The following is a 25,135-nucleotide window of genomic DNA, read 5'->3' as shown; positions in this document are numbered from 1 at the left end:
TCACTGGTTAGAGGGGAGAAGAAACGTGCACCGAGATCTACAAAACCAGAGCTTGCTGCCCAGTGAAGGCTGCAGGACTCCTGTGTGGCCCCAGGAGGGAGGGACCTGCTGCTGTGGCTGGGAAGGGAAGGGTGGCAAATCTGCCGGCATCGTCCCTACCCAGAGCAACTAGGTGATGGGATTTTGTCGGATCTCTTCTATTAGTCACCTGTGACCCTGCAAGCCTTTCCCAGTGGTAGGTCACCAGATTCTGCTGCATGCATTGGGTTTTTACTCAACTGGATTTAGAGTTCAAACATCTCCAGCATAAAAAAGAAATACATAAAGACAACCCTTAAGGGTTCACAATAAAAACTGATTTACTCCCTCCTATCTGTAGATTACAAATTGAACAACCCTGTAACCGTGGCTAAAATTGTCATGATTACTTAACACACAATTAAGGCTGGGTGCAATGGCTCATGACTGTAATCCTAGTGCTTTGTGGGGCTGAGACAGAAGGATTACTTGAAGCCAGGAGTTCAAAATGAGTCTGGGAAACATAGTGAGACCCCGTCTCTACAAAAAAAATAAAAATAAAAAATTAGCTGGCATGGTGACACACACCTGTGGCCCTAGCTATTCGGGAGGCTGAGGCAGGAGGATCATTTGAGCCTGAGAGGTCAAGGTTGCAGTGAGCCACGTTCACGACACTGCACTCTAGCCTGGGTGACAGAGTGAGACCCTGGCTCAAAAAAGACCCTCCTGCACACACACAATTAAACATAATATTGAATAATTAAACATAATATTGAATATGACAACTAGCTAGAATATTTTGTGGAATTAAAAAGAAATACTTACTGGCTGGGCATGGCTGCTCACGGTTATAATCCCAGCACTTTGGGAGGTCAGGAGTTTGAGACCAGCCTGGCCAACATGGCAAAACCCCAAGTCTACTAAAAATACAGAAATTAGCCTGGCATGGTAGTGCATGCCTGTAGTCCCAGCCACTTGGGAGACCGAGGCAGTAGAGTCACTTGAACCCAGGAGGCGGAGGTTGCAGTGAGTCGAGATCACATACTGCACTCCAGCCTGGGCGACCAAAAAAAAAAAAAAAAAAAAAAAGAAGAAAAGAAAGACTAACCCTGGCAAGGTCTAGAACTGTCGTATTAATTTTGAAACGCGGAGGTAAACGTAGACACACTGATGTTGGCTTTGACTTTCTGCTCCCCCAGGCTCCTCAGTGGTTGGAAAGTGATTCTTGTCAGAAATGTGAGCAGCCCTTTTTCTGGAACATAAAGCAGATGTGGGACACCAAGACGCTGGGGCTGAGACAAGTGAGTAGCCACTGTTGAGTCATCGCTGGCTTGATTGTGTATTTCACTATTTGCATACTTAATCTGGGGCTTTTTCGAATCACACTTTGTTTTTGCAAATGCTATTAATTCCTACATTTTCTGTGTCTTTATCATTGTGTGACTAATAATGAGGAAGACCTTTCCCGGGGCCAGTGAGACTGTTACCTCACTGTTCCGTTGCTCGTCCTGTATTGGAAAGGCAGGGGTGCGTAGAAACCCCTGAGAGCCTATTTTTAAATAGATAAAAGATCTTTCAGTTTAATACTGTTACTTATTAAAGTCAGTGTTTTATGCTAGCCAAGAACAAAGTTGGAATAAATTAGGTCATACAGTTATATATACCTTATGTTGTCACAAACAGATAAAAAGTAATAATTTAGTCCTCACTTGAACGCCTGACCCTATGAGTTTTAGATTATTTTAAATTGTTCCCTTATAAGCATACCTGGAACATTTTTATTAAGCATGTTTTGAGTACTGTTTTTAAAATTTTTTAAATTAAAGAAATATGTTCCAAATAGCCTGTAGATTTCAAAGGTGCTGTTAACTTCAAGGATTCTTGTAATACTAAAGTTCTACAAAAAAACAAAAAACAAACCCATTTCCACAGCAGCCTGGAAGGTAACCACTCAGGGTAAATATGAATTTGTGCAGGTAAGTAAAAAAGATGCTGATTTTATTCCTTTTATTATTGGTTTCACCTCTATGAGAGATTAGCCTAAAGTTTGTATGTGTTAATAAATTTTTTTGGCCCTGTTTGGTGGCTCGGGCCTGTAATCCCCGCACTTTGGGAGGCCGAGGCGGGTGGATCACCCGAGGTCAGGAGTTTGAGATCAGCCTGGCCAACATGGCGAAACCTTGTCTGTACTAAAAATACAAAAATTAGCTGGGTGTGGTGGCGGACGCCTATAATCCCAGCTACTCGGGGGGCTGAGGCCAGAGAATCACTTGAACCTGGGAGGCGGAGGTTGCGGTGAGCTGAGATCGCGCCACTGTACTCCAGCCTAAGTGACAGAGCGAGACTCCATCTCAAAAAAATAAATTAATAAATAAACTCTGAAAAGTTTTACAGAGCTACTCCACAGTAAGGTCTCATATGAGACTGGCAGGCAAGAAGGGGATTATTTTAGTGCTCAGACCATTATAAAGCTCTGAAATAGCACCTGAGTTCTGTCTGTCGTTAGCCAAGTTCTCACAATGCAAGGCTGATGGTAATTAGTGCAGTATAATTAATAGACGTATTCCCTACTTCTAAAGGAAGCACAGAGAAATGGATTTTACTCCCATTTATTAACAGTTAAGAGAGAAGAGGTGCTGGTCACTAAACTGTTGGTGGTAAAAGAATATGTCAAAATCAGTAATAATAATTGGACTGTTTTGTAATGTTCTTGAGGCTTATTTCCAGAATCACAGTTTGAGAGATTTTAAAATATAGCAAAACATATGATTATGGGCATTAGTTTCTTAATGAGAGCATAGTGCATTTAAAACTTATTTTAGGCCTCGTGTGATGGCTTACGCCTGTAATCCCAGCACTTTGGGAGGCCAATGTGGAAGGGTGGCTTAAGCCCAGGAGTTTGAGACCAGCCTGAGCAACATGGTGAGACCCTGTCTCTATAAAAATAAATAAAACTTATTTAAAATAATAATGCCTTTTTTATGATGGAGGAATAAATTTTTCTTTCCCCAGTCTACAGTGATTAGGCTCCTAAATGAACTAAATTTGGTGTTAATAGTATTGTTTGTTAACATGTAGACAGATAATATGAATGAATGAAAAGCAACATTTGACCAGTGCAGCAAGGTTTTTTGGAAATCCTTGACTAGTGTCAAAATTGTCTATTTTGTGAGCGTTAATTGATACATTGAATTGGGTGATTACAATTCAAGGCATATCCTCCCCACTCCTGTTCCCTTACTCCAGAGGGAAACCATGTGCTTTAAAGCAAAAGCTAGGCCGGGCGCTGTGGCTCACACCTGTAATCCCAACACTTTGGGAGGATGAGGTGGGTGGATCATGAGGTCAGGAGTTCGAGACCAGCCTGACCAAGATGGTGAAACCCCATCTCTACTAAAAATACAAAAATTAGCCGGGCGTGGTGGCAGGTACCTGTAATCCCAACTGCCCGGGAGGCTGAGGCAGGAAAATCGCTTGAACCCGGGCGCCAAAGGTTGCAGTGAGCCGAGATCATGCCACTGCACTCCAATCTAGGCAACAGAGTGAGACTCCGTCTCAAAACAAAACAAAAAACAAAAAGGCAGAAGCTAACACCCTGTTTTCCTCCTCCCGGTCACCCGTGAAGCATCACTGCAGGAAATGCGGGCAGGCTGTCTGCGGGAAGTGCAGCAGCAAGCGCTCAACTTACCCAGTCATGGGCTTCGAGTTCCAAGTCCGGGTGTGTGATTCTTGTTACGAGTCCATCAAAGACGAAGAGTGAGTGTTTGCATATTTTTGTCTCATTGCCTCTTATTACATCTGTCTAATGGTTCTCTGAAATGTGAAGAGCTTCAGAAGTGATACAGATATGTTTAGCCATGTGTTTGTTTCTCCTGAATTTCCTAAGCCATTTTATTTGTTGTTTGTTTGTTTTTTGAGACAGAATCTTGCTCTGTCCCCCAGGCTGGAGTGCAGTGGCGTGATCTTGGCCCACTGCAACCTCTGCCTCCTGGGTTCAATCGATTCTCCTGCCACAGCCACCCGAGTAGCTGGAATTACAGGTGCCCCCCACCACCTGGCTAATTTTTGTATTTTTAGTAGAGATGGGGTTTCACCATGTTGGTGAGGCTGGTCTCGAACTCCTGACCTCAAGTGATCTGCCCACCTTGGCCTCCCAAAGTGCTGGGATTACAGGCATGAGCCACCGTGCCTGGCCCGTAAGCCATTTTTGAAGAAAGGACCTGCCCTAGCTTTATGACTTAAGACACCGCTGTGTATCTGAAGCTGCCCCTCTGACTGGGCAGCTTTCTCCTGAACATGGTGAGGAATGCTGAGTTACATGGTCCAGTAACTGAGTGGACATCCTGAGTCTCCACATCCCACCGACTGCCATCCAGGGATAAGTCCATGCACCTGTGGATGGCAGTGGTTGAGCTGGTTCTCTATAGAAGTATCTAGTGCCTAGACCTTTGTTCACACATGCATGTAAATTTACTGGGAAAACTCTAGAGACCAATGTTCTTTCTTTCACAAAAGTCTGGCCTAGCGGTCTATTTTTAAATTGCTCTTTGTGCGTAAGACACATCTGTTTGTTTACTCCACTCTGCACTGATTTTTAGGCAAATCTATTAGGACAGAACCACCATTTTATTTCCTTCCCTTTGAATCATCTTTTAAAGCAGCAGAGGCAAATGTTGGCAGAGGTCCACATTGGAAAGCTAGTGCATCACAACTGGTGTTGGTAAATGAACTAGTGATGGGATTGGGGCAGCTGGGCTTTGGGGCAGAGTTGAAGCCGGTGCTGTAAGAGGCACTGCTCCTGTGCATGGCAGAGGTTTCAGGGAAAACTGCAGCTCTCTGATGAATGTTTTGCCCATGCTCTATGATTTTATCCAATGCAGTTCTTCTTTTATATTGAAGATTCTTGTTTTTATATCTAGGAATGTATCAGCCTTTCCAGTTTAAAAAAAAAAAAAAAAACAGTTATTTTGGGAGTTTTATAAAACAGTCTTGTGATTTATCATGCTTTCTGTCATCATTAAATTATAAAGTTAGTTTTCAAAACCATAGCCACAATTTTAGGAGCAAATTTTAACACTGTAATAAGCATTTGCTTTTTTATTTTGGAGACTGAGTCTTGCTTAACTGGGCTGGAGTGCAGTGGCATAATCTCGGCTCACTGCAGCCTCCACCTCCAGGTTCAAGCGATTCTCCTTGCCTCAGCCTCCTGAATAGCTGGGATCACAGGTGTGTGCCACCACACGGAGCTAATTTTTATATTTTTAGTAGAGACGGGGTTTCACCATGTTGACCAGGCTGGTCTTGAACCCCTGACCTTAAGTGATCCACCCGCCTCGGCCTCCCAAAGTGCTGAGGGTACAGGCATGAGCCACTGCACCTGGCCATATTTGCTTATTTTATGTTGCTAAAAAGGCTTACCCCCTTAGCTCTAGGTACAGTCAAGAACATTTTCAGTGATCTCTTTTCTCTTGTTAGTCGGACTTCTCTAGCGACCTTTCATGAAGGAAAACATAACATTTCCCACATGTCCATGGACGTTGCCAGGGGACTGATGGTGACCTGTGGGACCGACCGCATTGTAAAGGTAAGCTGGCTAATTGTCTGTCAGCATCTCAGTTGAGATTGCCCATTATGCTGTGAATGTCCAGGAGACAGTCACTCTTTCTGATTGGCAAGCTTTATAAGCAACTGATTGCCGGTTTAAAACCTTGAGTGATAAATTGCTTGCCTGCGAGTTTCCATGCACTCAGTGGTGGTCAATCCCAGTGGCACCTCCCTCTGCAGTGTCTGTCTGGTGGAGTGAGTCTGGCACCCTGTATACCCCCATGGGTGGAGCTCACCTCAGGGTTCTCCCTTGCTGACCTGGGCCCTCACCCCTGACCCATCTCAAGACATTCCTACCCTTGCCAATGTTCCTTTTCATCCTGGGCAGAATGCGTCCTCATTATAAGGAATAACCACACATTTTAAAAATTAAATCCCTGGGTCACTAACACATAAATTGAAATGAAGTGTTTTATACTTAATACCACTCTTTTTTTTTTTTTTTTTGAGACGGGTCTTGCTCTGTTGTCCAGGCTGGAGTGCAGTGGCACAATCACTACTCACTGCAGCCTTCACCTTCCAGGCTCACGCAGTCCTCCCACCTCAGCCTCCCAAAGTAGCTACGACTACAGGTGCCTGCCACAGGCTTAGCTAATGTTTGGGGGATTTTTTGTGGAGATTGGGTCCTACTATGTTGCCCAGGCTGGTCTCAAACTCCTCGGCTCGAGCGATCCTCCCACCTCAGACTCTCAAAGTACTGGGATTGCAGGCATGATCCACCATGCCTGGCCTAAGTACCATTCTTCAGTGGTGAAACTGTGAGATATTTTATATTCCTGATGGGCTTTTCTAAACAAAAATTTGAATTTATACTAAAACATTATTATGATGTAATTTTTATGTGTAAAGACACTACCTATATGCTTTACTCACATTTTAGTGGACTACATTGTTTTATCTTTCTAAAAGTCTTTTTGTTTGAGACACGGTCTCGCTCTGTCACCCAGGCTGTAGTGTAGGGGTGTGATCTCAGTTCAGTGCAACCTCTGCCTTCTGGGCTCAGGTGATCCTCCCACCTCAGCCTCCTGAGTGGCTGGGACCACAGGCATGTGCCACCACACCAGGCTAATTTCTGTATTTTTTTTTTTTTTGCTAGAGACAGGGTTTTGCCATGTTGGCCAGGCTGGTCTCGAACTCCTGGGCTCAAGCGCTACACCCGCCTCGGTCTCCCAAAACGCTGGGATTACAGGCATGAGCCACCGTGCCCAGCCACCTGGCCTCTTTCTATAAATCTTTTTTTTTTTTTTTTAATACTTTAAATTCTAGGGTACATGTGCACAACATGCAGGTTTGTTGCATATGTATACATGTGCCATGTTGGTGTGCTGCACCCATCAACTCGTCAGCACCCATCAACTCGTCATTTACATCAGTTATAACTCCCAATGCCTTCCCTTCCCCCTCCCCCCCTCCCCATAATAGGCCCCGGTGTGTGATGTTCCCCTTCCCATGTTCAAGTGATCTTATTGTTCAGTTCCCACCTATGAGTGAGAACATGCGGTGTTTGGTTTTCTGTTCTTGCGAAAGTTTGCTGAGAATGATGGTTTCCAGCTGTACCCATGTCCCTACAAAGGACACAAACTCATCCTTTTTTTATGGCTGCATAGTATTCCATGGTGTATATGTGCCACATTTTCTTAATCCAGTCTGTCACTGATGGACATTTGGGTTGGTTCCAAGTCTTTGCTATTGTGAATAGTGCCGCAGTAAACATACGTGTGCGTGTGTCTTTATGGCAGCATGATTTATAATCCTTTGCGTATATACCCAGTAATGGGATGGCTGGGTCATATGGTATTTCTAGTTCTAGATACTTGAGGAATCGCCATACTGTTTTCCACAATGGTTGAACAAGTTTACAGTCCCACCAACAGTGTAAAAGTGTTCCTATTTCTTCACATCCTCTCCTCTTTCTATAAATCTTAAGGAGGTGTTATGAAAGAAGAGAATGAGAAAATTCGTTATTTTGACACCTTTTCGGGTTTAACAGTCATTTGTTTTTCTGTGTTGACTCTTGCCATTAGACCTGGTTATCACTGCTGCCTTTTCCGTGTTCCTTCCTTGTAGATCTGGGACATGACGCCTGTGGTGGGCTGCAGTCTGGCAACTGGGTTTTCTCCACACTGATCTGAGAGCTGGGCGACATCCACAGCTAAGAACAGCAGCTCCACCAAATGAAGTCCTTCCCGCGCAGCTCCACAGTGCTGTCTCATGAATGGACAGTAGCCACTTACAAACAAATCAACATTTTTAGAAAGCAAATGTAAAGGTGTGTTTTGGGGCATTTGTGGAACTTACCTATGGGGACTAATATGTGAAAGGTCTATCCGTAGTGGTTCCCTGAAGACTGGAATTACTTCAGTGAAACTTCCCCATGAACAGCGAGCTAATATGTAGTGAAAAAATGAGCTAGCAAATGAGTTTTAGCGGGGACAAAAAGTCAAAAAAGTGAACGCTTAGAACTTTCTCAAAGCAAGTCACAAGTACAGACACTTCACTTAGCCTAGGGGGCCTTCCAGGGCTTTTGTGGCTGTTGTCAAAACAGGAGCTGGGGGAAGGAAGACTTGTTCTCTCTTTCTTGAGGGGTGGCATTAGGAACTTACGAAACCAGAGACCTTTCCCTATGAACTAGCAGTATGTGAATATCCTCTACACTTAGTTACTGATAAACTTCTTAAAGAGATCTGTTATTTTCAGGTAGTGCCGTAATCCGCGCTTCACATTGGCTTTTTTCAATAGTTTCTCTTCCCAGCCAGTGTGCCACAGGTGAACTTTTGAGGTTGTCATTAAGTAAGTTGTGAAATTTCTCTAATTACCAAGGCAGTCCACATTCTTCCCTTTCCCCCAAATTCCGAGGACAAAATTTTTTATGGTGCTGTTAACATGGGAGTCACACAAGCCGCCTGACTTTTCCTCATTGCCTTTAGTAATAAGTGATGGGAAACCCAGCCACCATTGTGATGCGAAATGATCCGTCTGTTGCCTGGAACAGCCCAGTCCTCTTGACTGAAACAGCATTCTACTTGTTGTTCCAAGATGAGCCTCTGCAATATTCTGGCAATTTAATATACCCCCCACAAAAACACTCTACAGCTTTTACACTATTTTGACTTTGAGTTATAACTAGTATTATTCATGTTTTCATTAAAAGAAGTTAGTGACCCAGAGCTGTCACAATAATTCCCAACTCATAAATTGCTTTCCTAAGAACTAGCAAAAGCTGTTGTTCATAAAGGCATTTCTAAAGCTTTTGGGCACTGTGTACCAGGATGAGGAAGAGAAGAAATGAAGAGCCTGTCTTTTAATATTCCAGTATGTGTGTGTGTGATTTTTTCTGATAACTGTACATCATATATCTATTTCTCTAGGGATATGGAAGTAAGTGGAGAAGGGCCTACCTTTTTAAAGGACAAATATAAAAATAGATAGCAACAGTATCTTTGCTAATCTTACTAATGGATATTGATTTAAAAAAAAAAAAAAAAAAACCCTCAGTACTGCATCACTGTGTTGGGATCATACCAAGACAATAGGGTCATTCCATATGGTAAAACTAAAGGACTAAATCTGTTTTATAATGACGTCTTAGAGGGACTGAAAAGTTTAAGGAGACAATTAAACTAAGATGTCTTAATGGCTGTGTGACACACGTAAGGAAAGGAAAGGGCTCAGGCGCATCATGTACTGGAATGATCTGCATTCAATGTTGACTTATCTTCAGAAATAAGACTGAAGAGTTTTGTTGTTCCTTAGAGTTTTCGTGTTACATCACCTAAAGAGATTTCTTTTAAAAGCTTTCTAGACTATTTGCAAAATGTATATTACTAACATAGTTCGGAAGAAAAATTGAGTTGTGGTAAGTTTTGTTCAAACACAATGTTGAATGTTAAGCTTCCTGTATTAATTTTAGTTCAGTTAATGGTTCAGCCCATACAAAGGTGCTATCCTAGGGATTTTATGAAGTCCTGAAAGGAAAATAGAATATGATCAATTCCTTGCCCTGTGGAAGAGTGCAGAACTGTGGTTTTGTTTTCCTTTGACTTCTGTAAAATGTGACCGTTTGACATCTGTGGTAGTTTGAACAGAATATCTCACAGCTGCTGAGTTTACTCCATAGCTTTCAAACCTTTTTTATTTTAAGAAATTCTTGAAAAACCCTGTGTTCCATGGGAACATAAAGTTATTATAGTGCCTCCGAAGGGGTTAATATAAATCAAGGAGGAAATTTATATTTAAGGAAGAATTGGAATGACGTATCTTAGAAAAGGAAAGGCAGATGTTTCTGTACAGCTTGTCCTCCACCAGGCCTATCGTCGTTTTTCTTTTTAGAGACAAACGTGACAGGCTTGTCTTGTCTCTCTCACATGCTAGGTAGCAAATGGGGTGATATTTTTATAGAAGTGGGCAAATATTATTTTCTCAATTTTACTGAGTAGGCACAGAAGAAAAGTACAGATAGGCTGATCATTATTGCCTTATTTTGACAGCATTTCTCTTAAATGGGTCATTTAAATTAGTTCTTCAAGTAACAGTTTACTGGTTGTTCCATTCCTGAATATGCAGGCTAATTTGTACAGACAGGGATTAAGGAATACAGACTATTAGAGAAGATCCTTATATTTAGATCTAGTACATATGTGATAAGGAAATGCCAATTCTTCATTATAAACAAGGTTTAAAATTACTCTTTCTTAGTCCAAATGATAGCAATACCCCTAGAGCATTAGGTAGAAACAAATTATTCATTACATTGTAAATCTGTTTACCATGTCCTAGCTCTGTCCTGCTACCTAAAGAACATAAAGAAATAATATTGCTCTAGAATGTATCACTTTGTTTTCCCATGAAAGAATTCAGTTTGTTAGTACCTATATTTTTAAACTGGTGAAACTGACCCAAATATGTAATAAATAACCATAGTAGCTCAGACCCGAGGAGATATTTTTCTAAAATCAGTTTTCATTAAAGTACTTTCTACTTTCGTTATTGGATATGGTATCTCCTAAAATGTAAAAATACAAAAAACAAAAAAACCCAAACAAACAAAAAAAACTGTTACTCTAATGATAAACCATCTGCTCATCATAAGTATGAGGCTTAACAAATAAGTAATACATGCTATATTTATTCAAGTGTCTATTGCTTAATTGTTAATTGTGAGCAGATTTATTGAATGCCTATTCTGTTTTCTGCAGTTTACAATACAATAACTCTTGGAGTAAGCTGAAGTTTAATTGTGCAACACATTTGTATTAGAGTACAATTTAAAGTGTTTTTCTCTATAGCCTTTTTTGACGGGGGAAGCAAAGGGTAATGTTAATTAGTACACTTTGTTCTTGTACTAGCTATGTTTCTATAAAATACGGTGCCCTGTGTATCCCAGAGATGCTAGAAAACTTTGTTCTTTGCTCCTATTTGTGGGTTCTTTTTTTGTGGGTTTTTTTTTTTTTTTTCCCAGAAAATGCACACAATAAAACATTCCTTGCTTGTTCCTATGTTTGCCTAATACCACTTTTGTTGTAGTCGGCCTGGACGTAGGGCAATAACAGTAGCAACCATTTATTCAGCACCCTCTGTGCTGGGTGCTTCACTCCATTATCTTACTCAATCCTGGCAACACTTGAGCAAGGCATTATTCCTCCCGTTTTGCAGATGAGAAAACCAAGAGAATTTGTGTTGTGAAGTCTGTCTGTCTGACTTGAAAGCACACGCCTTCTTCCTGCCTCTGGCCTGAATGTGCTAGCATGTCATTTGTGTTTTCTGTAAGGGAGGTGGGTATTACTGTCTCTGCTGCCTGAGGTAGCTGTCAGCATAGTGCAGGGTATTTAGGCTCTCTGACTACACAGAGCTATCTGCTGATACCAAGATCAAGCTCTGCTTCTCCTCAGCAGCTCACTTTTGTGAGTGAACATGCGTGGTTCAGACCCAGAAGAACTGATACCTCAACTAAACCAATAAGAGATCGATTTAGAAACCAGCAAGGCAGTGAATAGTATGTTTTTCAAAATAGATATGGCTTTCTTTTCTCTCATCATCGAAATATTATCTTACTATAATAAAAAGAAAAGGAGGCCAGGCGCGGTGGCTCATGCTTGTAATCCCAGCAGTTTGGGAGGCCAAGGCGGGTGGATCACGAGGTCAGGAGTTCGAGACCAGCCTGGCCAAGATGGTGAAACCCCATCTCTACTAAAAATACAAAAAATTAGCCAGGTGTGGTTGCAGGCACCTGTAATCCCAGCTACTCAGGAGGCTGAGGCAGAAGAATCACTTGAACCCGGGAGACAGAGGTTGCAGTGAGCTGAGATCGTGTCACTACACTCTAGCCTGGGCAATGAGAGGGAGACTCCATCTCAATAAAATAATAATAATAATAATATAATATCATAATAACAAGAAGAAGAAGAAAAGGAAAAGAAAAAGAACCAAAAAGTATAAAACAAGTTGTTTTTAAAATCATCTCATCCTACCACCTGGAGAAAACACCATTAAGCTTATCCTGTATATCTTTCCAATGTTTTTTTAAATGTCTCCATAGATATGTAACACATACTTAAAGATACATTGTTTTAATGGGACCATACTTGTTTTTCCACTTGATACATTATGGATAGTTTGCCCATGTCAAAAAGTAGAGCTCCATGTTAGTATTTTTTATAGCTGCGTGGTTGCAGTAGACATTCGCTCTTGCCATCATCTGGACACATGTTGGGATCCCACGTCTCCAGCTGAGGTCAAGAAAGGCCCTTGTAACTTGCTTTGGCAAATGAAACGTGGGCAGAAGCTCCTTACTGCAGGTGAGAGGCTCTGATACCATGACACTTTCTTCTATGCCCCTCATGAAGCGTGTGTTGGTGAAGTGTAATGCTAAGCCATTCTACAGATCACAACCGCTCTAGGACTACAGTGGACTTTGCATGATCGAGAAATAAGTCATTGTTTTAGCCCACTGAGGTAGGGGTGGGTGGTGTGTGTGTCAGGGATGGGAGAGTGGCTAGGGATTTGTGTGTGTCTTAACTACAGCATAATATTAGCGTGTATAGCAGTATTCCATTGTCCTACTATGTGGCTAAACCATCATGTATTTTACCAGTCTCATAAAATTAGATTATATATGTTTAGATTATCTTTTTAATTAAAACACTAAATATTTAAAAATTTTTTTAATTTAAAAATATACAAGCTCAACATGCTTATATGTTTATCGTGCCCACTTTTCCAATTATTTTCTGAGGATAAAGTCTTAAAAAGTGGGAATTGCTAGGTCAGAATATGCATGTTATTAAGTTTTTTATTGTTATTGATATTATCCTCACACTGTTGCCAAGATTTGAATTTGTGTTTTTGGATAGGCAATAAAAAGGTATCTCTTAGTGTCTTATGGAATGGCAGTTACTTTACAGTGAAAATAATACCACTTTCCCAAGTGGAAAACTGGAAATTCTGAGGCCAAAGTCCAGCCTCCTTTTATAGTAACCCTGTACTGCAAAGCAATTATTTACTTCCTATATTCTCTAAAGAGCAGTGATTCTCTTTATTTATTTATTTTTTGAGACGGAGTCTCGCTCTGTCTCCCAGGCTGGAGTGCAGTGGTGTGATCTCAGCTCACTGCAAGCTCCGCGAGCAGTGATTCTTAATTGGTGTTTTATAATACCATATTTTCTTTATTTTGAAATTTTTTAAAAAAATTATACTTTAAGTTCTGGGATGCATGTGCAGAACATGCAGGCCTGTTACATAGGTATACTAATGGTGGTTTGCTGTACCCATCAACCCATCATCTACATGAGGTATTCCTCCTAATGCTATCCCTTCCCTAGCCCCCCACTCCCCAACAGGCCCCAGTGTGTGATGTTCCCCTCCCTGTGTCCATGCGTTCTCATTGTTCAGCTCCCACTTATGAGTAAGAACATGCGGTGTTTAGTTTTCTGTTCCTGTGTTAGTTTGCTGAGAATGATGGTTTCCAGCTTCATCCATGTCCCTGTAAAGGACATGAGCTCATCCTTTTTTATGGCTGCATAGTATTCCATTGTGTAAATGTCCCACATTTTCTTTATTCAGTCTACCATTGATGAGCATTTGGGTTGGTTCCAGGTCTTTGCTATTGTGCACAGTGCTGCGATAAACATATGTGTGCATGTGGCTTAATTCTTTCTAGAAAGTACATTTTATTTTTTAATTTTTGAGATGAAGTCTGGCTCTGTCACCCAGGCTGGAGAGCAGTGGCATGATCTCGGCTCACTTCAACTTCTGCCTCCTGGATTTAAGCGATTCTCTTGCCTCAGCCTCCTGAGTAGCTGGGACTATAGGCACATGCCACCATGCCTGGCTAATTTTTATATTTTTAGTAGAGACAAAGTTTCACCATGTTGGCCAGGCTGGTCTTGAACTCCTAACCTCAAGTAATCTGCCCGTCTTGGCCTCCCAAAGTGCTGGGATTACAGGCATGAGCCACTACCCCGACCTAATTTTTATCAAAAATAGATTAACATTAATGCACAGCAAAGAATGGAGGGGTGCCCCAAAATCGAGCTAATAAATTTGAAAGAACCTGGGACTCAGTCTTCTAGAGTGCAGCTGTTAAACCTATGATGCTCTTAAAGGACTTTTACTTAAATCCTCCTTTGTAACAGGGATTATTATCTCTTCCTATAATATTGAGAATAGCCAATAGCTTTGCAGACTCTACTGTGAAAATCCAACACAACTAATAAAAGTTACAAAACAATCACATGATTTTAGTATTTCAAATTTCCAAGTATCATTCCTTTGTTAAATAAATGTGATATTGAGTTTTGACAAGATAATAGTAAACCAGATTTTTTAATAGCTATAGATTTCTTTGGTTAATTCTGTGATATCAAGATTGTAGGCTTGCATAATTTGTTGAATTCAAAATACCTTAACTCAACCAGGTGCAGTGCTTCACGCCAGTAATCCCAGCACTTTTTAAGGCCGAGGTGGGCAGATCACCTGAGGTCAGGAGTTCAAGCCCAGTCTGGCCAACATGTTGAAACCTCATCTCTACAAAAATACAAAAATTAGCTGGGCATGATGACGGGTTCCTATAATCCCAGCTACTCAGAATGCTGAGGCGGGAGAATCACTTGAACCCAGGAGGCGGAGGTTGCAGTGAGCTGAGATTGCAGCCTGGGCAACAGTGCGAGACTTTGTCTCAAAACAAACAAAAAAACCTTAATTCAGAGAAAGGAAAATTGTTTTTGAACAATTTCACATTTATTTAAATGATTCTTCTAGATCCACCACATGCTTAAACTCTTGTTGTGAGACTCGACCCATGCATGATTATGGCCTATAACCTGCCTTTCTATGCTAGCTTGGAAGCCTCTGGAAGACAGGGGCTGGTCTTTTTATCCTCAGTGTCCATCACACAAGACCTGCTCAGTCCCTGATCTTTAGACCTTTGATTTAGATCTTGTTTTCATTTATTCCACAGTTTGGAGAGCAAAACTGGATACGTTTCTTCCCATGCTTTGAAAATGCCACATTAGGCTGAATGTGTGGAAAGTTCTGTTGTGCAATTTTCCTCAAGCTATTGGGGTTAGAGGAACTCATTAAAGAGCAACTTTTGTAATTAGGAACATCTGGTTGAATGAACACACTGTGGTGTTAGGAAGAAAGGGAGAAAAAAAGGAAAACATACAGTCAGGCAGAAATTTGTTCATTTCTGGACTTACCTGTATAAAAACAATTCTTTGCTCAGGTGATTTGAGGACTTTATTTCTAAGTTATTCGTGTACTTTTTTTTTTTTTCTCGAGACAGAGTCTCACTTTTTTGCTCAGGCTGGAATGCAGTGGCGCAATCTCGGCTCACTGCCAACTCCGCCTCCTGGGGTCAAACGATTCTCCAGCCTCGGCCTCCCGAGTAGCTGGGATTACAGGCATGTGCCACCACGCCTGGCTAGTTTTTATATTTTTAGTAGAGATGGGGTTTCACCATACTGGCCAAGCTGGTCTTGAAATCCTGACCTCAAGTGATCCATCCACCTCGGCCTCCCAAAGTGCTAGGATTACACGTGCGAGCCACCACGCCCGGCCTATTCATGTACTTTCATATTTCTTGTATTGTCAGGTGTATATTATCTGTTATCTGAGGGAGTCATATCAGCTGTTATCTGTCAAACAAATCTCAAGTTGAAACTGTGTGCTGACAACATAGGTGAGCTTGCAGACATAAACCTTGGCACAGGCCTAATGGCACCACCTTCCAATAGACCCCCGGAACAGCCACTTCTCACCATTCTGCTGCTACTCCCATGGGGCAGCCCACACTCATCTATTCCAGTAGCCCCCTGGATTAGTCAGGGTTCTCTAGAGGGACAGGACTAATAGGATCGATAAATCTATGAAGGAGAGTTGACTCACACGATCGCAAGGTGAAGTCCCATCATGGGCCGCAATAGGTCTGCAAGCTGAGGAGCCAGCAAACCAGTCCAAGTCCCAAAACCTCAAAAGTAGGGAAGCCGACAGAGCAGCCTTCAGTCTGTTGCTGCAGGCCCGAGAGCCCCTGGCAAATCACTGGTGTAAGTCCAAGAGTTCAAAAGCTGAAGAATTTGGAGTCTGATGTTCGAGGGCAGGAGGCATCTGACACGGGAGAAAGACAAAGGCCAGATGATTCAGGCAGTCTAGGCCTTTCATGTTCCTCTGCCTGCTTTTATTCTAGCTATGCTGGCAGCTGATTAGATGGTGCCCACCCAGACTGAGGGTGGGTCTGCCTCTCCCAGTCCACCAACTCAAAGTTACTCTCCTTTGGTAACACCCTCATAGACACACCCAGGAACAGTACTTTGCATCTCTCAATCATGTTGACACTCAGTATTAACCATCAGCTGGGCGCGGTGGCTTATGCCTGTAATCCCAGCACTTTGGGAGGCTGAGGTGGGTGGATCACGAGGTCAGGAGTTTGAGACCGGCCAGGCCAACATGGTGAAACCTCGTCTCTACTAAAAATACAAAAATTAGCTGGGTGTGGTGGTATACACCTGTAATCCCAGCTACTTGGGAGGCTGAGGCAGGAGAATCGCTTGAACCTAGGAGGTGGAGGTTGCAGTGAGCCGAGACCGTGCCATTGCACTCTAGCCTGAGCGACAGAGCAAGACTCTGTCTCAAAAAAAAAAATTAACCATCACACCCCCTAACCACTCTCCTTGTTCCTGCCCCTGTCACTATCGGCTTGTTCTCAATGCCGCTATCAAAACATGATTCAAATCATGCCATTCTTGTACCAAAAAAAAAAAACTTCACAGCTCCCCTCCCATTCATAGTAGAAGTTCCAGTTCTAAAATGTCCATCATTCTCTCCCTGGCATCTCCCACTAGTCTCCCTGCTGACTCCTGTCAAGCCACACAGTTCTCTGTTATCCTCCCTCTAACTTCGATAGCAGGGAATTTGTGCATACAACAACATGAGCACAGTGTCAGGCACGTAGTAGGCACTTAATACATAATGATGCTTGTATATGTATAATTTAGGTGCTCTATGCATAAATGAAAAGGAAATTATGTGGATTTGCTTAGGGAGTGAGCCTGTAGTGAAAGTTTTGAATGGCTGTTCCCCTACCGTGATCATTCCTACCCATCCCATTACACCTGCCAAGCTATTGTCACAATCTCCAAAGGCTGAAAGGAGCATTTAAAGGGAAGTTTAGGAGAGATTATAAAGGATAAATACATGAGGGATGTGAAGAGATTTTTTTTGTCTTTCTAAAACATCAAACTCCAGTTCTGGGGGGTCTGATCATCATTAAGCCTTCTTTAAGACAACTCCACTTTGCAGCTTACGTTTGTGTGTGTGGTGTGCTGGTTTTAAAATATTTCTGCAAATGTCTATTTTTTATTTTTTGAGACAGGGTTTTGCTCTGTCACACAAGCTGGAATGCAGTGGCATGATTATAGCTCACTGCAGCCTCAAATTCCTGGACTCAAGTGATCCTCCTGCATCAGCCTCCTGTGTAGTTGGGACTAGAGGGATATACCACCACACTCAGCTTAAAAAAAAAAAAAATTTGTGGAGACAGGGTCTCACTGTGTTGATCAGGCTGGTGTCAAATGCCTGGCCTCAGCTATTCTACTGCCTCAGCCTCTGAAAGTGTTGGGATTACAGGCATGAGCCACCACACCCAGCTCTGCACATTTTCTTATTTATTTATTTATTTTGAGACGGAGTCTGGCTCTGTTGCCCAGGCTGGAGTACAGTGGCCCGATCTTAGCTCACTGCAAGCTCCGCCTCCCGGGTTCACGCCATTCTCCTGCCTCAGCCTCACAGGTAGCTGGGATTACAGGTGCCTGCCACCACGCCTGGCTACTTTTTATTTTTTGTATTTTTGGTAGAGATGAGGTTTCACCATGTTAGCTAGGATGGTCTCGATCTCCTGACCTTGTGATCCGCCCACCTCAGCCTCCCAAGGTGCTGGGATTACAGGTGTGAGCCACTGTGCCCGGCCTAGCTCTGCACATTTTCAGACCTTCCTTCCACTTATTGAGTGGTGGGGTCTGTGTGTCCCTCCCCTTGAATTGGGGCTAATCACTAATAGAATCACTAACAGAATATGACAAAACTGACACTGTGCCATGTCTGAGGCTAGATTAGAGTATGTCATGCAGTTTAGATCTGGCTTTCTGTGGGAAGCCAGCTGCCTGAGACCGCCAGGTGTTCTAGTTGACAGCTGAGCTGAGTTCCCAGCCAACCACCAGCAGCATCAACTACCAGCCATGTGAGTGTGCCATCTGGACATCCAGCCCCACTGAGCTTGCGGTGCAGTTGCAGATCCAGCCGGCAATGGTTGCAGATTTCATACAACAGCGTGAAAGGCCCCAGGTGAGGATAGTCCAGCTGAGCTCTTGAATTCCTGACCCGTAAAATAGTGATCAAAATAAAATGGCTGTTTTAAATCACTAAGTTTTAGAGTGATTTGTTACACAGCGATACTGACCTGAACAATAGGCCCCTGGTCTCTTCATTCCTCGTCTCGGGGGCAGAAGGCAGAGCAGTTTTCCAAGCAGAAAAGGTGATGTGGTTAAGGGACCTGCCCAACCTAGTCAGTGTAGAGCCAGGATTCAATTCCAGCCCTTGTTGGCTCCCATGGGTGCTTATTCTTTCTGTTAGAGCACTCTAGAAACATTCTTTCTCAACTGGAAGCTTATATGCTGGCATTCTTAGTGTTTGCTGGTTTTGTGTGTGTGTGTTTGAGTTGGTGCTTTCACTCTGTCACCCAGGCTGGAGTGCAATGGTGCAATAATGGCTCACTGCAGCCTCCAACTCCTGGTCTCAAGTGATCCTCCTGCCTCAGCCTCCCAAGTAGCTGGGACTACAGGCGTGCACCACATGCCCAGCTAATTTTTGTATTTTTTGTAGAGACGTGGCCTCCCTATGTTGCCCAGGCTGGTCCTGAGCTTCTAACTTCAAGTAATCTTCACACCTGGCCTCCCAAAGTGCTGGGATTACAAGTGTGAGCCATGGTGCCCAGGCTGCTTCTTTCTCACATTTACTGCTGTCTCTATATAAGTCAGAATTAATTGTTACTTAATGGATGTCACTGCTTTCTGAATTTCCCCTCTCCCATATCAATAGATATTTCAATATCTTTAGATCTACAGTCCACTTAATTCATTTACCCATTTATTCAATTTGAATGGTCTCTGTTGTTGTTTACTGTCTGGTATAGCTTGAACACATTGCTACTTAAAACTGTTAAAGCCAGGTTGCTTTTTGTGCTAACTATAATTTTTAAATTGTAGATAAATAATTTCTAACTGTAAGTATTTAAGTATCTATGGTTTCCAAGTATTGATATGTAAATGACCAACCTGTAGTTTATCGTATTTTTGCAGTGTTGACTTCTGAACCATTATATTTAGTTTTTATGTTTATTACATTTTTACATTTATTTTTACACTAATAGCACCAGATGTTCTGTTAATCAGGAATGCCAGATAAAATATGTTTTTACATCTTGCTAGACTTCTGTTAATATTACATGGACATATTTAATAGAACAAAGATATTGATGAAATGTGGAAATGTGAGCAGCTTAGGCCACATGAATAAATGCCTTTGCCTGCTAACATCTTCAGCCTTTAGCATGTGGGGTGTGGGGTGGGGGAACTAGTCTGAAATACTTGGTTAGACGCCTTTATTGTCTATTGAGAAGAGGAGGCTACAGACATTTCATTATCCCATTGCGGAAAGCCATACCAAATATTTCATTTTAGAAGGGTGAATGTGGGCTGAGTGCGGTGGCTTGTGCTTATAAGAGGCTGGGGAGGGAGGATGGCATGACTCCTGGAGGTCGAGGCTGTGTTGAGCCTAGATCACACCACTGCAGTCCAGCATGGATGACAGAGACCCTGTCTCAAAGAGAGAGAGAGAGAGAGGAAAGAAAGAAAGAAGGAAAAGAAAGAAGGAAAAAATAAATAGAAGAGTGACATTGTCCACTGAGAGCTCTGTGATGAAGACAGCCGGTAACTATAGTACTTCCTTTGGCATGTGGGCTACGTGCAAATTACAACGGCTTCAGAACACCTCAAGGCTTTTCAACCTCGACTTTTTAGTTTCAATTACAACTTAAATTCAGTGGAATCCTGTTCACCTTCAGTCACTCTCTGGTGTCATCAATTGGTGCAAAATTTAAGGAGGTTCTGCTTCTTAGAATCTTGCAAGAGCAGGATTGATACCCCTCAGTCTTGACTCTTTAAATTCTCCACCCTAATGGCCAGGCTTTCCTCACCTTAATCCCAACTCTGAGTCACATTACCCTGATTTGCTTAGTATTTATCACAGTCTGAAACTACCCTGTTCATTTATTTACTAATGTCAGTAAATTATTTGAGATGGCGTCTCCCTATGTTGCCTAGGCTGGTCTCCAACTCCTGGGCTCAAGGGATCCTCCCGCCTTGGTCTCTCAAAGTGCTGGGATAACAGATGTGAGCCACCATGTTCAGCCCATAGTCTTTTATTTTATTTCATTTTGGGATAGAGTCTTGCTCTGTCACCCAGGCTGCAGTGCATTGCACAATCATGGCTTACCGTAGCCTCAACCTCCAGGGCTCAAGGCATCTCCTGACCTCAGCCTCCCAAGGAGCTGGGACTATAGGCATGTGCCACCATGCTTGGTGATTTTCTAATTCTGGCATCCTTCTACATACATTAGCTGCTTTCTGCTGTAAGAAGAGCTTTTTCTTTACCTCATCTGTTTGCTTGTTTATTTATAAATAAATAAATCCATATTGACCTATGAGTTTTTATTTTGCTCAAAAGATTATAATGCTTAATTATTACTATTTATTTTGTTGCTCAAATTGTTCTAAAATTTGCCAGTGGGAGCCCTTTCAGGCTGGCTCCCTTGTCCTCTTGACCTGTCACTTTCATTCTTTGTGTACTTCCTTGCTTTCTAGCACAAGGAGACATTTCAGATTCTTTTGGTACTCTCCTTGTGTCAGCTGTGGTATCTGCCATTTCTTCAAAAAACTGTGGTTCCTTTCATGGTAATTAGAAACCAGATCCAGGTGCTGAGTGTGTTCACTGCTTCTGTGGTGTGCCTACTTCTAGGCCTTCTCAATGGAGAGAGCTTAGGAACTATTAATAGGTGTATATATCTACACACACACAGATAGACTTACACACACGTGTACCTACATACCTGCACACACAGATGTATATTTCTGTACCTCTATTCTGCAGTTTTAATGATAGCTTCAATTTCAATCCAACACTACAGGGCTCATATATCATCCTCCCTTTCTAGATTGATAACTCCCTTCCACGACTGTGAGAAACCTGTCTCCCATTATTCATAATAAATCTGTTTGTTGAATCCTAGAACATACAGAAAATAGCTTCAGATCTCCTAATGCATACCTCCAAGAAGAAGAGGAGGAGGAAGAGGAAGGAAGAGGTGGAGGAAGAGGAGGGGGAAAGACAAGAAGTTGTTTCCTAATTCAAGTTCAATATTTAAGAGTTATTCATCTTGGCCGGGTGCAGTGGCTCACACCTGTAATCCCAGCACTTTGGGAGACTGAGGCAGGTAGATCACCTGAGGTCAGGAGTTTGAGACCAGCCTGGCCAACATGGTGAAAGAAAAGGTGGAGGTTCCAGTGAGCAGAGATCGTGCCACTGCACTCCAGCCGGGGTGACAGAGTGAGACTCTGTCTCAAAAAAAGAAAAAGAAAAAAAAGAAATGTACATTTTAACACAGGGTTATTTCAAATCTTTTTTTTTTTTTTTTTTTTTTTTTTTTGAGGCAGGGTCTCGCTCTGTAGCCCAAGCTGGAGTGCAGTGGCATGATCTTGGCTCACTGCAACCTCCACCTCCCAGGCTCAAGTGATCCTCCCTCCTCAGCCTCCCGAGTAGCTAGGATTATAGGCATGTGCCACCACACCCAACTAATTCTTTGTATTTTTTGTAGAGACGGGGTTTCGCCATGTTGCCCAGGCTGGTCTTGAACTTCTGAGCTCAAGCAATCCACCTGTCTCGGCCTCCCAAAGTGTGCCACTGTGCTTGGTCCTTCTTCTTTAATTATGATTAAAAAAAAAACTAAGTCCTAATTATGCAACGATGTAAAATGTGTGCCTGGCATCTGAGAATGTAAGGTATATATCATTCACATGACTCCTTAGAAATTTTTTAGAAAAATTTTACATTGTTTTACAAAGACTGAGATTATACTTGTGTGAATTTGAACCATTTAAAACGTTGGTAACGTAATGGATGAAGAGGAAGAAGGAACTTTTATATATTTTTTTAGATTTCAAATCTTCAAAGGTAGTTTTTAAAAAAATCTGTCTTTTTAAAAAAAACTAAAATTGTTTTTAATCTAGTGTTTTATATGTTAAAATGTATTAACTAAGGATAGTGCACAATTAGGCACCTAATTGTGTTGAAAATGCAATTGCACATTTAGAAAAATTCTCCCTGGTTTGTGAAGTTGTTTCTGTGTTCTTATAATCATTTCAATTGCTCTTTAATCTCTCTGTTTAAACTGTGTGTCTGCATCTTAATGAATCCAGTGGAAGCTTCTAATTAAGTGCATAGTGCTGGATTTATTTACACCAATTGCCTAAGTCTCAAAACCAAGTCACAGCAGGATCCAGGAAAGCAGTTACATCTCAGAGAATAAAACACCGTTACAGGATTTATTCCAGTGTTTACACTAGTGTCTAGAAGCCAAATACTGAAAAGAACATAAAAGGAAGTGGGTGTGCTTTGAGTAAGTCTTGAAGCCTACTTAACTTTTTTTTCCCCCCATCAAGGGCCTTATTAGAGTTAATTTAATGAACAACAAAAAAACAGGATTCGGCTCGCACCTGTAATCCCAGCACTTTGGGAGGCTGAGGTGGGCGGATCATGAGGTCAGGAGATCGAGACCATCCTGGCTAATATGATGAAACCCCGTCTCTACAAAAAAATAAAAAATTAGCCAGGCGTGGTGGCACGCACCTGTAGTCCCAGTTACTCGAGAGGCTGAAGCAGGAGAATCACTTAAACCCAGGAGGTGGAGGTTGCAGTGAGCCAAGATCGCACCACTGCACTCCAGCCTGGGTGACAGAGCGAGACTCTGTCTCAAACAAAACAAAACAAAACAACAAAAAAACATGATTCAATATATTCTTCGATGCATCTCTGATGAAGTGAAGGAAATTGGTTATTACCCAAAGCCAATTGGTGATTTTAACAGAGTCAAGTTAAAAGATAGGGCATTGAAGATACAGATGGATCCCTGCCTCCTGGACATTACATTGCAATATAAAGAAATGAAACAGGGAAATGTAGCTGAAATTCTGGTGTCAAGTGACAATTGATAATCTATTTAAATCTTTTTTATATATATGTATAGTTTTATTAAGACAAAAACTGACAGTGTAGTATGAAGTTTACATTTAAACAAAGTTTACACAGAAATCTAACACATGCCTAAAAGGATTTTACAATGTAGCTCTAGATGCAAGTCTAGATAATATCAAGAACTGATGGATCTGGCCGGGCGCGGTGGCTCAAGCCTGTAATCCCAGCACTTTGGGAGGCCGAGACGGGCGGATCACGAGGTCAGGAGATCGAGACCATCCTGGCTAACATGGTGAAACCCCGTCTCTAAAAAAATACAAAAAAACTAGCCGGGCGAGGTGGCGGGCGCCTGTAGTCCCAGCTACTTGGGAGGCTGAGGCAGGAGAATGGCGTGAACCCGGGAGGCGGAGCTTGCAGTGAGCTGAGATCCAGCCACTGCACTCCAGCCTGGGTGACAGAGCAAGACTCCGTCTCCAAAAAAAAAAAAAAAAAGAACTGATGGATCTCAGGACTCAAGACAGAGCATTTTGGGTATCAGTTACTTCTTAGGATTTCTTAAAAAAAATTGTGTGTGTGCGTGTGTGTGTGTGTGTTTTAAAGTGAACCACTGCCCAATATGAAAGTTTAATCTTCTTCTGAGACCAAGGCTTTTGAAATCACTAAACTCTTGGATCAATTCAGTGAAACTTGTGCTGTCAGTGACTGAACCCTGCCAACAATGATTTCAGAGTTCAACGCTCAAAAAAGGGAATGACTCCAAGAGTTCTCCCCACTAAGAGCATGGGTCCTTGTCTTCCCTACTGTCTTATCTCCTCTACCACCCTCTTCCTCTTTGCTAACACCTCAGCCAGTGGCTTGGATGAACAAGCTGATATTTATAACTTCATTACTGGAAAAGAAAGGGTCTTCTAATTTCAGGAGTTAGCACCTCTGAGACAGAATAATCTGCTTGTATACTCTCCAATAAAAGACCTTCCCTCCTCATCAATTTCCGTCTCCAAAATGGCAACTTTGTTAACTTATGAACTGACTTAGTCCTTTGCAGGAACAGCAATAAGTTTAGGCAGGGAACACCTTGACTTATAGGTTTCAGACACTCACAGCTTTTAAACAGTCTCTCACAATCCTTATTTATGGTGCCAATGACTTTTTTTTTTTTTTAAGGTAAAATATTCTGGACATAGAAGCAAATCATTAGTTGTCTGTTCTCTTCCATTGCTTCACCATTTCCCTATCAGGCCCCAAATGTTAATCAAAATGATGCTACCCATCCCCCTCCTCCCCATCCCTCCCTCCCCCAAATAATACACCAGTAATAGCCAAAGACTGCACACATGCTATGCTGTAAAAATGCAGAGTTACCACTATTGGGAAGAAGGCTGTGGGTTGTGGAGATGCTCTTTGAAGATCTACAGTATTTTTTTGCTCTCCCACACCCCCAATTCTGCAAGTTTTGTCCTTCATAGAAGGCCCTTTGCTTTTCTCAGCAAAGTGCAGAAAAGGTTGCCTTGAAACACTTATCCCCTTTCCCCTCCACTGGGATGGGTGTGTCAACTATACAGCTTGAAACGGCTTTAAAGCACTTGGGCTGCTGCAGGGCACAGAAACTATACTGGCTCTTCAAAGGACATCTTCTCAAGCTACCTCTATGGTGTCGAGACAAGTAGAACCCCTTCCCTTCCCACTTGAAACCCACAGTCAGAGGTGACAGGGGTGG

At 42.2% G+C, this 25,135-nt stretch overlaps 1 protein-coding gene across 2 annotated transcripts in view; it reads left to right on the top strand.

Moving 5' to 3' along the window:
• Nucleotides 1-11,117, top strand: part of WDFY1 (WD repeat and FYVE domain containing 1) — a 71,208-nt gene extending 60,091 nt beyond the window's left edge. The window contains exons 7-10 of one of the 2 annotated variants that reach the window (XM_021924041.2): nt 1,218-1,319; nt 3,644-3,774; nt 5,494-5,602; nt 7,690-11,117. In XM_021924041.2, coding sequence (XP_021779733.1) covers nt 1,218-1,319; nt 3,644-3,774; nt 5,494-5,602; nt 7,690-7,749 — 402 coding nt within the window. In that variant the 3' untranslated portion in view covers nt 7,750-11,117. The remainder of the gene's footprint in view (nt 1-1,217; nt 1,320-3,643; nt 3,775-5,493; nt 5,603-7,689) is intronic. The other variant, XM_009183177.3, reaches the window with a different exon arrangement.
• The last annotated feature ends 14,018 nt before the right edge of the window (nt 11,118-25,135 follow it).

The sequence above is a fragment of the Papio anubis genome, chromosome 10, assembly GCF_008728515.1.
Source record: "Papio anubis isolate 15944 chromosome 10, Panubis1.0, whole genome shotgun sequence".
Lineage (NCBI taxonomy): Eukaryota > Metazoa > Chordata > Mammalia > Primates > Cercopithecidae > Papio > Papio anubis.
Note: the sequence above shows the minus strand (reverse complement) of the source record. Positions and strands in the feature narration are given on the sequence as shown.